The sequence below is a fragment of the Phytophthora sojae genome (genome assembly GCF_000149755.1).
Source record: "Phytophthora sojae unplaced genomic scaffold PHYSOscaffold_7, whole genome shotgun sequence".
Lineage (NCBI taxonomy): Eukaryota > Oomycota > Peronosporomycetes > Peronosporales > Peronosporaceae > Phytophthora > Phytophthora sojae.
The window spans coordinates 3042095-3054361 of record NW_009258121.1 but is presented as its reverse complement, the minus strand read 5'-3'; the positions used below and the strand labels follow the sequence as shown (position 1 = coordinate 3054361).

At 57.4% G+C, this 12267-nt stretch overlaps 5 protein-coding genes across 5 annotated transcripts; 3 read left to right on the top strand and 2 right to left on the bottom strand.

The window, feature by feature from the left end:
- Window positions 1-225: 225 nt before the first annotated feature.
- On the bottom strand, window positions 226-2036 carry PHYSODRAFT_563199 (hypothetical protein; the record flags this gene model as incomplete). The annotated part of the gene is made up of 3 exons (XM_009534462.1): window positions 226-1654; window positions 1724-1841; window positions 1944-2036. 3 exons carry the CDS (start codon window positions 2034-2036, stop codon window positions 528-530), a joined length of 1338 nt encoding a protein of 445 aa, XP_009532757.1. The 3' UTR covers window positions 226-527.
- Window positions 2037-3118: 1082 nt separating this feature from the next.
- On the top strand, window positions 3119-6078 carry PHYSODRAFT_304066 (hypothetical protein; the record flags this gene model as incomplete). The annotated part of the gene is made up of 3 exons (XM_009534461.1): window positions 3119-3197; window positions 3290-3344; window positions 3492-6078. The coding sequence occupies 3 exons, from the start codon at window positions 3119-3121 to the stop codon at window positions 6076-6078; spliced, it is 2721 nt and encodes a 906-aa protein (XP_009532756.1).
- A 439-nt stretch (window positions 6079-6517) lies between these two features.
- Window positions 6518-7776, bottom strand: PHYSODRAFT_336850 (hypothetical protein; the record flags this gene model as incomplete). Its single annotated transcript, XM_009534460.1, has 3 exons — window positions 6518-6821; window positions 6910-6994; window positions 7068-7776. 3 exons carry the CDS (start codon window positions 7774-7776, stop codon window positions 6518-6520), a joined length of 1098 nt encoding a protein of 365 aa, XP_009532755.1.
- A 1279-nt stretch (window positions 7777-9055) lies between these two features.
- Window positions 9056-10123, top strand: PHYSODRAFT_317506 (hypothetical protein; the record flags this gene model as incomplete). Its single annotated transcript, XM_009534459.1, has 1 exon — window positions 9056-10123. One exon carries the CDS (start codon window positions 9056-9058, stop codon window positions 10121-10123), a length of 1068 nt encoding a protein of 355 aa, XP_009532754.1.
- Window positions 10124-10629: 506 nt separating this feature from the next.
- PHYSODRAFT_548103 (hypothetical protein) lies at window positions 10630-12240 on the top strand (the record flags this gene model as incomplete). The annotated part of the gene is made up of 2 exons (XM_009534458.1): window positions 10630-10701; window positions 10878-12240. 2 exons carry the CDS (start codon window positions 10630-10632, stop codon window positions 12126-12128), a joined length of 1323 nt encoding a protein of 440 aa, XP_009532753.1. The 3' UTR covers window positions 12129-12240.
- Between the last annotated feature and the right edge of the window lie 27 nt (window positions 12241-12267).

Below are 12267 nucleotides of genomic sequence, written 5' to 3'. Positions count from 1 at the left end.
GACGAACATGATGCGCTTGGTGTCAGGATTTTCGATCAGGAACGTACAGGCAACTCAAAATCCCAGCAGCGCTCTCCGTTGTCCGCGAACCCCATCATGACTACGACGGCAGTGGGGCCAGTGATCGCTCTTGCCAATGCCGATGTTGTATTCGCAGGAAAATAGTACAGCAGACTGCGCGACTCGAAGAGATGCCACAGTAATTGTTGGGATAGTAATTTAAGCAGTTTGGAGAAATGTCCAGCTTCATAATGGCTTGTGCTTCGATAGTGTCTTGGACTATCACTGAAGACTTTCAAAATTCCAGAACTTAAAGTCACTTCGTAACGATGCAAGCGACACCGTTCCATTTCCCAAACATTTGTATACAAGCAACAAATGCACGTGATGGAGGTGGGTCAGTTACTCGAGCTACGGGAGTAGAAGTGACTTACTTACTTCTGAAGGTCTGGGGATCTGACATCCATGTGCCAGGGAGGCTGGGTCCGGGCGGCAACACGCTCCGCATATTCTCCTTTAACGATCTTCTAGTTCATGTCATAAACAACAACTCCGCCATCATCTCCAGCCGCAATCAGATGGTTTGCCGATGCTGCCACCGCTCTGACCGCCGCCTGATTCGCGCCAAGGCCATACAACAGCTTGCCTTGCTTCCAGTCGTGCACATGCAGCATTCCATTTCCAGCGCCGCTGAAGCACAGCTGACTACGAACGTGGAGCGAATAAATGAAGTCCAAGTGCTCCGTGAAGCTGTGCACGACGCTGTAGGATTGCCTCTTGTCTAGGACATTGATAACTCCATCAGCACCGCCTGATATCAGTATGTTGGCATCCTCCACCGGCTCACGAAGAAAGCCCACTGCACCAGACTTGCCGCTGCGTGGGTCCACGTGAAGCTCAAGCGAGAATGCTGCAGACTTCTGCCTCGTATCCCACACCTTTATAGCGCCGTCCTGGCCTCCGGAGAAGAATACCGAGCCCTCATCCGTGCCGTCACCTCTACTGCCCAACACGCTGGTGGTGTGTCCTCGATGTGCGTTCGCGTGCTTGCGGAGCACCTTGTTCGCCTGCAGGTCGATCAACTGCACGCCCCCATCGCGATCCCCGCACACTGCTGCCTGCTGCTGACCACCAGGAAGCAGCGACACGTCCAGGATCGGTGCTGTACCCGCCTTGATGACGCTGATCTCGCGCTGGCGGCTCGATGCCCTTTGACTGACGTTCCACAGCCGCAGCATCTTGTCATACCCTGCACTCAGAGCCACCTCGTCGCTCACAGCCAGCACACACGAGACCGACCCGCTGTGTCCGAGCAAGTCCTCGCACTTGACGCCGGTGGCATCCCACAGACAGAGCTTGCTGTCCATGCCGCCGCTGACGACCCGTCGATCCGGTAAGTGGGCAACGCACGTGACCCACTCAGTATGGCCGTACTTCTTAGTGTACAATGTTCTGGGTCGACTGCTGCTGCTGCTAGCTCCGCGGGAAGCTCTAGACGAGGAAGAGCTGCCCAGCGGAACCACATACAGTGCGTGGTCACTGCTGCCCACGACCACCTCGCTCTCGTCCGCGCTCATGGTCATGCACATGAGCGGCTGCGCTGATACGGCGTGCAGCTCGCCCTCGGGCGCGCTCGGACCCTGCAGCCACGCGCCTCCGAGCTCCTGCGTTGAATCAGTCGCGGGTGACGCCTGCTTCAGCGTCGTCTTGGCAGCAGACGAACCGGCCGCCGGCTTGAGCGACGCCTCGCCGAGCTCATGTCTCGTTATCCCCGAGCGCGCCGCCTCTGCCGCTGAAAGTTCCTCGAATGCGGCGTCGAAGGCCTCCATGTAGCGGTCGTTCTCGCGGTGGGAGGCGGCGGCTCGGTGAGCGCCGCCGCTGGCCTCCTGCGTCTCGCTGGCGCCGCGACCCGCGCCGCCCCTGCCGCCGTGCATGGGGCGGACCTTCACGCGCGAGAGGGCATCGCCCACGTCCTCAGACTCGACCGCCAGCCCCGACGACGCGTACTCCTCGAGGCGGAGGTGTCGTCCCGCCATGGCTGTTGCTGGCTATTGCTGACTTAGATCGTTTTGGTGTGAGGCACACCAGACTTATGTCCCACACACCAGTCTGATTACAAAGTGCAATCTCCCGACATGTCGCATGCGCCAACTTCAACGAAGGACAACTCGGCTAAGTTCACGGCTGTGGTGGCGCTGTATGGCGGGTCCGTGCCGTCGATACTTGAGCAAGCTACCTGCAAGGGTTTCACGAAACGCTACGCTAAGTGCTTGCAGAGACCACGGCGGTGCCGTGGCGAGGCTCGTTGCTGTGTTGATACCAGTCGCGTGCCCAGCACGCGCCAGGACGATGGTAAAGCTGGCTGTGCTGCTTGGGGGCGGATGCGCAGCAATTTTTCGAGAGGCGCCTGGCAGGCTTTGCCGCACCTGGTTGAACACTCGGGCATGCACCGCGGCTTGAAGCTCCAGCTGGGCGTTTTGGCCCGGCCAGCGCAGCCCACGTGTCGTCCAGGCATGGCCTGTGTGGGGCCTTTCCTGCGCCAGCAAAGAAACGCTGGATAGCCGTCTCTGTTAGTGAATTGGCCAACCCCGAGCTTGATCTGCAAGTTGAAGGCGTTGCGCCCGAAAAGCTGCAAGTTGCAGGCGTTGAACTCCGTCTGCGTGGGGTAAGATTGTCTTTCGTACGGGGAAAGACTCGGTGCTTGCTGTTGCCAAATACGGCAGGAACATTTCTTGGCAATGGATCAGCTCAAATAATGTCCAACACGATGAACTATTATGGCATGACGACGTTGCTCCGACATGGAAATCAACGCGTTGAAGTCGCCGAGTACGGGACATTAAATCCTGGGGGCGCATGCCGTCCAGTTCAATTGCGACGCTCACAGCAAGGCGCAATCCCCTGTGATGTTCATGAACACGCCTCCAGTTATGTATCTAACGCGTATAGCCTCACTTCGAGCCCGAAAGCATGCCAGCTGCATTGCCGCTGTGGCCAGCGGAGACCGTGGTTCATCGCATCACCTTTTGAAGCGCATCAGGCGTTGCACCACCACGGCTTAGAAAAGCGTCAAACCGAGATGGGTAAATGACGTCGACCCTCCCGAACAAAAGCCATTATGTATGCGTTTTTGCAGGGTTCGGCCCGTCGACATGCATCCTCCGACACTTCGCTATTTGGCAGGAGCAGCGAGTGCCGTGAGTCACCCCCCAGACAGCCCAGCCTAGCTTGTCCGCGCTCGCCCCGAAGCAGCAGGAGCGGGGCCCGCGCGACTTCTTCGCACATATAGCACACAGCGAGGCGAGGAGAGCGAGCGTACGGGAGGCGGCAGCAGGCGCGCGTGCGTGAGTGAGTGAGTGGCGACAGACAGACGACAGGCCTGCCGGACGTGTGCCGTTCGAGGGCACTGCGCTTCCCCTCTCTCGCAAAAGTTGACAGCGCGGTACTCGCGACCGAGATCGGGTGATTGCGTCTTCATCATAAGTTGACAGGCAATTAGTCAGAGGCCTCCAGCCACTAGCCAAGAGGCCCGGAATCCTGTCCATGCAGAGCGCCTTCGCCTTCGGACTCGCCAAGAACGGGGTCAACGGGCTGCCCGGCGTGCGGCGCGCGGCCACGGCCTCGCAGGTCGGCGGACGGCTGTCCTCGCCCGGCTCCTCAGTGAGCGCCGAAAGCGGCGCCGCTGGTTGGAGCAGCGGCGACGACGCGGTCGGCTCTCCAGCGTCTCTGGCCTCCAGTATGACCGCGATGCCGCGCGTGGCGTCCTCGCCCATCGCGTTCGCGGACCTCGGGAGCGACCAGGCGGCGCTGGCGGCCAAAGCAGCCGCCGCACGCAGTGGCAGCGGGATCAGGACCCATGAGGCGGCGCAGACTGCAGACGACCTGCACCCGAGCAAGCGAGGCACCTCAGTGAACAAGACGAACCCGTTCATTGGGTACTTCCAGACAGGGACGGAAGAGAACGATGTGATGGCGGCGGCGGTGTCGGGAGCAGCTGGAGTTGGAGGGAAGGCGGCTGCTCCTCCGATGCCGTCGTCGCCCCCAGTGCCCGTGCGCCGCGTGCCGATCCGCACGCAGAGCAGCGCGACGCTGTCGTCCATGTCGTCGTTCTACCCGTCGGCGTTCTTTACGCCGCAGAAGCGGATGACGGAGTGGCTCGGCTCGCAGACCAGCCGCCTGCCGCCATTCTTCAAGCAGCGAGACGAGAACGAGTCGAAGCTGCAAAAGCAGCAGCAGGACGAGCAGAAGAAGCGCGAGGCGTTCTTGCAGTCACTGAAACTGGACGCGCCAGCGCTGGCGCAAGTGACGACGGACGAACACCAGCGAGAGGGGCAGGTGCAGCAGAATGCTTCCTTCAAGCGGACAGTGTCGATGCCTGCTGGCATGTCGACCAAGGCGGCAGCAGCGGGATTGGCTCCAATTGATACTACGCCGGTGGAGACGAAACCCACCGCCTCCTTGACTCCTCAAGATTCGATGACTTCAAACTCACGCTTTGAGCAGGATTTTGCAGTGGTGGGGTCTCTCGGTGAGGGAGGCCAAGGCTCCGTGTTCAAGGTGCGCAGCAAGGTGGACGGCTGCTACTACGCGGTCAAGAAGGTGGTTCTGCCGCGCGCTACCGAGCTAGATGCCAAGCGCGCAGAAAGCCAGGCGTTGCGTGAAGTGCGCCTTATGGCCTCCATGACCCCTCATCCCAACGTTGTGCGCTACCACACAGCATGGACAGAAGTGGATGCGTGCGTTCCTCACACGAGCTCATCAACAGAAAGCGTGCGTGGCTCGGATGTACCTTCGTTGGAAAGTGACTGTGGCCCTCAAGATCTTCAGCGCCAGCAACTAGAACTGCTGGATGAAGAGGATGAGCTGCGAATGAGTAGCATGGAGGCTGCTGATCAATCGTTTTCGCTGGAATTTTCGTCGGACTCGCTGAACTACGACGATCAGTACTCCACTCCTGGCTTCACGTTCGAGGACGAGGGCGAGGACTCTGTTGGTTTGTGTGTGGATGACGAGGCGTCGTTCGGACAACCGAGCGAGTTGAAGACCGAGGGCAAAGTTGCCTCGCGTGATGTAGCTGTTGAGCCTGTGATCATGAAGTCGCAGGTTATCTTGTACATCCAAATGGAGCTGTGTGGCACGGCTGTGAATTCCGTTCCTTCGACCCCGACTAGCAGCCACGAGCCGATCCATCACATCCTGGACCAGTTGAACACGCCGCAGCAGGAGCGCCAACAGTATGGCGAAGAAGTTCACTCCAACTTGACAGCTTGGCTTCGATCCTCACTTGAGGAGAGATCAGCCTGGTCTAATACGTCGGCGAAGCACCTGGAGGGGCTTAGATTGTTTTTGGGTGCGGTACAGGGCGTAGCTCACATGCATTCGTACGGAGTGATCCACCGGGACCTGAAGCCGGACAACATCTTCATTCACGGAGATGTAGCGAAGATCGGCGATTTCGGCTTGTCGAAATCTGTTTTCTCGGACGGTTCGTGCGATGGATCCGTGTCTCCGCGTGAACGCCTGCAAGAGCTTGGACTAAGCGACGGAGACCACACGACCGCGCTCGGTACGTTTACGTACGCCTCACCTGAACAACTTGGATATCGCTTCAGTAGCAGCAACGTGCTGAAGAACGCTGCTACCCGTCTCAAAAGCGCCAAGTACTCGATCAAGTCGGATATCTTCGCGCTGGGTGTGATCCTGCTGGAGCTGTGCTGCCCGTTCAGTACGATGATGGAGCGTTCTCAGGTTCTTACTGGTGTGCGCCACGGCGTCGTGCCCCAGAAGGCGCGTGAGCACTTCCCTATGGAGATGGATCTGGTGCTTCGTATGACCTCGATCGACCCTGGCGAGCGCCCCACGAGTGAAGAAGTCTGCGAGCAGCTACGCAAGATAATGGCGGCGTCAAGTACTGCGGTTACGCCAGCGTCAGCTCTTGAGGAGTTGCGTGAGCTTCAGGCGAAGCTGGCAGCCGCTGTTCGCCAGGTGCGTGATCGCTCCCAGGCCACTCTCCAGCTGGAAGCTCTGGTGTCCGAGTTGAACGACAAGGTCCAGAATGTAGGCATTGCTCTTGCCTAGAGGAAGCGAGCACCTCGTCAGTGGGAAATCCCGAAAACCAACGAAAAAAGCAGATAACAACAGCGAAGCAGCGCGAGGCGAGCGACTCTGGCGGATTCCTACGGCACCTCGAGGGAGCCTGGCAGGCAGAGCGATCCTCGCTAACTAGTGGCTTTTTGTGTGTGCGAAGTAAAACAATCAGCGCCCACGAAATCGTGCGTGCGTGAAATGTACAGTGGTCAAGCAAAAGTCGAAAGCGATGCGAGCACAGGTGCTTATGAGCATCCAAATGCCATCTTCATGGCAACATCTAGGTCGAACACAGTATTCAGAGGCAAACGAACTCTTGTAATCATATAGCATTATCGTGAGGCCATCACATCACTGTAGCCAGCCAGCCCTAGCTAGATGAGCGTGATCCACCACATCCACCACATCGTTGACACCGGGAAAAGCTTTGCTAGCAATTGCTGGGTAAGGCGTTGAAGAAGTGGTATTGCTGCTCCCGGTCGAACACGCCCACCATCGTGCCACAATCCGAGCACGCCACGGGGTAAAACTCATCTTCTTGTAGCAGTCGAGCGATCTGCTGGCCAGTCGTAGTAGTAGCCTTGCTGCCTTCTGTCAGGTTTTGGCGCTTGTGGAACGGCAGCGACGCTGGGACGCGACTGCCTTCACTGGACGTGTACGCTAGAATCTCATCTTTCTTGACGCGGCAGTTGATCGCTGCTGTGGCTCGGTACTGGTTGGTGTACGTTGCATGTCTGCGGACAGAGCAACAACAGCATCCACGTTTCCATGAGCATATCCATCCTCGCACAGCATGAAACAACGTGACAGCAAAAGCCTTACCGCTCGCAAATCATGCACACCGTCACAAAGCAGCACGGGCAGCACAACGTAGCATCCGTCTTGGACTTCGCAGCTCGAGCTCCACCTACATCAATTCACCAAAACCCAACAAGTGAGCCCACAATCAAACTCATCCTTTGCCAACCTTGAAAACTCACCAAAGTGTGTCTGCACCCACTGCTCGTCCGCGTCGTCCAGCTGCTCGTCATACAGAGGATCCGGCTCAACCGTCTCGTTCTCACTGTCATCACTATCCTCTTCCCCTTGTTCCTCTCGTCTTGGTTGTCTCCTGCCAAAGTTCTTCTTCTCCGGCGCATGCCCTTCCACCCTTTCGGTCTCCGGAGCCGGCGAGGCTTCCACCACGTCCATCTCGTCCGCAAACTTGACCACTCTCTTGTGCTGCGTTGCGAACCGGAACGGCGCTTCCCCATAGTTTGCGTCACTCATCCCACCGCCCGTAGCAGCGTCCAGCGCCGCCTGCAGCTGCGTTCTGCGCGCGTTGTGCTGCTCCAGAGCTCGAGGTGAGACCCTGAGCTCCTGGCCGCCTCCGAGGTCGAAAACCCCCGGAGCCGGATCTTTAGTCTGCTTTCTATTGGCCTTGGCCTCTTTGTGCGTTGAGCCACCGCCTCCTAAGCTACCGATGGGCGTCAGAACCTTCGAGCTGGAGCCGATGGAGCTCGAGGACGCGAAGACCGACGCCAATTCGTCCACCGGGTCACAATTTGAATCGCGTTTGGGCGATACCGGGGCTTCCTCGACGTCGCTCATGGACTCGTCGCTCGGTAGAAACGCGTAGTAGTCCTCGCTGTCGGCGCTGTAGGCCGAGAAGGCGACGTCGTCGGCCCCATGACGGCGCGGCTGGTGCATGGTACAACAAGCAGATTTTGTGTGTAGAACGCGACTTTGGCGCGAACTTTGCGATACACCTGGTGGTGAGACTTTGGAAGCCCAAGATAATGATACGCTAACGGAGGCGGAGTTGCTAGGAGGTAGGACTGCTAGATGAAGAGCTGGGGGAGATCTAGCTTGTGTATGATGCTTAGTGGTGCTCGAGCTCCATGGAGACTTGCACAGGAAGTTGAAGTGAGCGTAACGGCTGGAGTGTAGCCATGTTCCATGAAAGGTCGTAGCATGGTCGCTGCGAGCGGAGGCCATGGCTAAGAGCGAGGCGTACGAAGCGTTCAAGTCGCGGAGACGGCGGGAGTTTGATTGTCGGCATGCTGGACGCACCACGGCCACGCAGCAGAAGCTGCTTCGAGTTCATCTTCGACACTTTCTGGTGACAGTGGGTGCTGACATCGAATCTGGACGAAGACAAGTGGAAGCTCACGAAGAGAACGAGCTGCTTGACGTTCACGAGAATACCGCACTTCGAGATTTTGCTGTTGAGCAGAAGCGTTTGGCTGTCGACAGAGAGAAAACTAGAGCTCAGCGACACAGGTCAGCTTGCGTGATCCAGAGCTTCGTTCGACGGTGCTCAAAACTGCGAGAGAATGCAGCAACTGAAGGCGAGGTAGAGCTGCCCTCCACATCGATACTGATTGCTTTAGAGATCGAGAAGCCTGTGGCGCCTCCTGCGAACCCGGTTTTCATTGCTCCCGTTGATGTTCACGTGTCTCCGGTCGACCCGCCTCGAACTGCTGCTCTACCTCCGTATGAAATAGTGGTCGAATTGCTTTCTGCTCGTGATCTAGCTCTTGGTTTCGGGTCTGGAGGAGCTTTCGATGGAAAATATATTGAGGTGGAGTTGCTGCTCAAGCGGCAGTCGAAAGTACTCGCACGTGTTTTGCCGACAAAGCAATTCGTGTCAAGTTTCCACGATAGCAGTGCGGATATCCAGTTGCAGGACTGTTTCCTTCGGTTCCCCATAGACCTGGACAATGGGATGAAGTATGGAATTGCCTCACCTCAGTGTGTTATCGAAGAGTTGAGCGCGACTGTGATCGTAAAAGCAAGTGGAGGGGCTGCAAACACTTTGGGCATCGTTGGAATCCCGCTGTCGTTGCTAGAGCCACCACTAGCGACCGAATACGCATTGCGTCGATGGTTTCCGCTGGAAAGAGCGTATCCGGGACATACAGTTCGGGGTGATCTTCGGGTTAGCGTATGTTATCTGATGAGGCAGGCAAGCAACGATGCTTTCACGATGGTTCCGTACGTGAATATAACAAATCAGAACGATCCAGACGAGGAAAACGCTACACCACAACAACTGCAAGAGCCCTCTAGCAGACGAGTGAAGAAGGCTCCAATCACTGCAGCGGCTCAGCGAAAGTCAGCCAATAGCAAACTATCCCAGCGACGGCGTGCGCTGCAATCTACATATCAAGCTGCGAACGATTCAGAGAAGCCGAAGCCTCCTGTGCCGTCGTTGAAGAACTCACTGTCTGATCCGATTGGAAGGATTTCCCGTGCTGAGGCTTTGTCGCCACCCTCCTCGCCATCCTCTCTGACCTCATCAGAAGCTGGCGACAGTCCGCGCTCAATTGCCTTGCCTAAAGCCACTCGACTGGCTAAAACAGCTCGACGCTTTTTCCCGCCCAAGCAGCGTAAACCCGCCTCGACTTCTCCGCCAAAGGAGGAATCCATCGTTGAAACGAAAGCAGACTCACCCAGGTCACCTCCGAAGAATTTTCTCAAGCGGAAGCCGTACAAGGTGGTCTTCCACAAACTGGACTGGTCTGGGGTGGCCTCGAAGACCGACAGTAACTTGTCCTCAAGTAGAAGCAGCCGGAGTCATTCCGGTGTTTCATCTCGCTCCACCAGAACGTCGCGGTCGTCCAGTCGAGCGTCGAGCTCGTCCCTCGTGGCGGACAATGACGCAGACACTGAAGCGAATACCGACACCAATACCACCAGCACCCCAATCTTCACCGACGAAGACACCGCCCAGCGGTTAACAGCGCTGGAAACTGCGGTGCTCGAGCGCTGCTGCGTGGCTAAAGAGACCGCGTCGCTCGCTCGATTCAAATACCAAGCAGAACGCAAGAAGTTCGTCGCTACGCTTCAAGCCCAAGCCCGAGCTCGCGTCCAAGCCGAGCCAGAGCAGTCTTCGAGCCAAGAAAGCTGCGAGCAGCAAGTGTCAGAAACCACTGTGACCGAGCTCTGGAAGACGCTATCGGGGGATGCATCGGGGCAAATCTACGCGACCATGCTGCGAGGGCTCACCGAGAGGCCAGCCAAACCTTTAGAACCGACAGAGGAGACTGGTTGAAGGAAAATGCAACTTCAACATGCAGCGCAAATCAGAACCAACCAAACCAATAGAGACGGATGTCCGTAGCCGTAGCCTTGGGCTGCAATTGGGGGAGTGGCATTGCAACTCGTGCCGGTGCATGGGAGTCCCGTAGGGAGCTGGGGTCCCGTGACGGGCCCCAGCTCCCTGTCCAGTCATCCATCCGTTCGGCGACGTACTTGCTGATCCCTCCACGCACGTCACATTTTGATCAGCGACAGTAGTTGGCGGTTTTGCTGCACCTGATTCTAGCTTTCATTTGCGTTTTGTATGGTCGTGCCAACTTTTGTCGGATCGACACCTCCCATTTCGACCAATCCACATCGGAGACCACCCGAAACGCGCGCTGATTGGCCGAGCGAAGGGATCTTCTGAAGGTATCTTTCATCTTTCTTTTTTCTTGCCTGCAAAGAACCTCACAATCGATCTGACCGCGCGAGACGCAAGCCGAGTGGCGTTAAGAGACTCTCTCCATTGCAGCAGCCATGTCGTGCGGCACGAGGGAGGCGCTGGTCTTCGGCATGGGGCTCATCACGGGCACGGGCACCACCCTGTACGTCTTTGAAGAACCTTGTTGCCTTAAACACTACTCTAACCGTTGTTGCATGTTGGTTGCTCTTTTGCCACTGAAAACCCATTTTTCACTTAACCCAGAACCGGCAAGGTGCGTTTAGTAATCCTGCCACCCGGTTAACACTAGCATAAACTGACCGTAAGTACTTATCCGTGGCAGATCTTGTACGGCGTGGACTCGGTGGGCCTCGACGGCGAGGTGAAGAAGTTCGAGAAGCCCATCTTCCAGACTTGGCTCATGTTCCTGGCCATGGTGTTCGCGCTGCCCATCCACTGGGCCTACCACTACCACGTGGAGCGGCAGTGGCGCCGCAACCGCAACGGCATGAAGTACCGCTACCGCATTCCCCGCAAAATGTACTTCCTGCTGGCGTTGCCGGCGGCCTTCGACCTGTTGGCAACTTTTGTGGCCAATCTGGGGCTGCTCTACGTGACTGTGAGCGTCTTCCAGCTCATGAAGTGCACGGTCATCGTGTTCGTGGCGCTGCTCAAGGTGTTCGTGCTCAAGGACCGTCTCCGCAGCTACATGTGGATCGGCATTGGGTTGAACATGCTGGCGGCCCTCATGGTGGGCGCCACGAGCCTCGCGGACGCCGACAGTCAAGACAACAACTCGGCCAATCAGCACCCGGGCTTCGGCGTGTTTATGGTGGTGCTCAGCTGTGCCATTCAGGCGGTGCAGTACGTTTTCGAGGAGAAACTCATGGACGAAGGCGACAGCGCCCCACCCCTCGTGGTGGTGGGCATGGAAGGAGTGTGGGGACTGGTGTTAACCACGTTCGTCGTGTACCCCATCGCCTACTTGGTGCCGGGCAACGATTTGGGCTCGAACGAGCGCTTCGACGACGCGTATCAGATGCTCATGAACAGCGGCCTGGCTCAGGTGGTCGTGCTCATTTACCTCTTGGTGATTCTGGGCTATAACGTGTTCGCCGTGTCGGTCACGTACCTACTAAACTCGATTTGGCACGCGATTCTGGACAATTTCCGCCCGATCACGGTCTGGGGAACGGATTTGCTGCTGTTTTACCTCTTCACGCAGGGAGAATTCGGTGAGCGCTGGACAATTTGGAGCTGGCTGCAGCTTGCGGGCATGCTCACGTTGCTGGTGGGCACGGCGGTGTACAATGGCACGCTGCGTTTGCCGGGCTTCGTGTACCTGGAGCCATTGGAGGAGGCGTTGACACCGATTCGTACTCCAGAGGCTCTCACGGCGTCGACGTTCTCGCGTTCGCCGCTGATCACGCGCAACGCCATGAAGGCTGCGGAAATCGCCCGGAGGACGCCGAATGCCAACGACCGGGACCGGGTGCGGCGTGAATTTATGACGGAGTATCAGCCGCTAGCCGATGCGGAAGCGCGGCGACGCATTGATCCGGCAGGACACACGTACGGGTCGCTGGAGGCTTAACATTGCAGCAGGATTGTCCGCTGCACAGCAACGGTGAGTGATGCTGTGAAGCGATACCTACGAGGATTGAAGACAATAGAGCAATCGTGGAATTGGTGTGAACGTTTAGCTGACCGTGTTGGTTTGCGAATACTACATG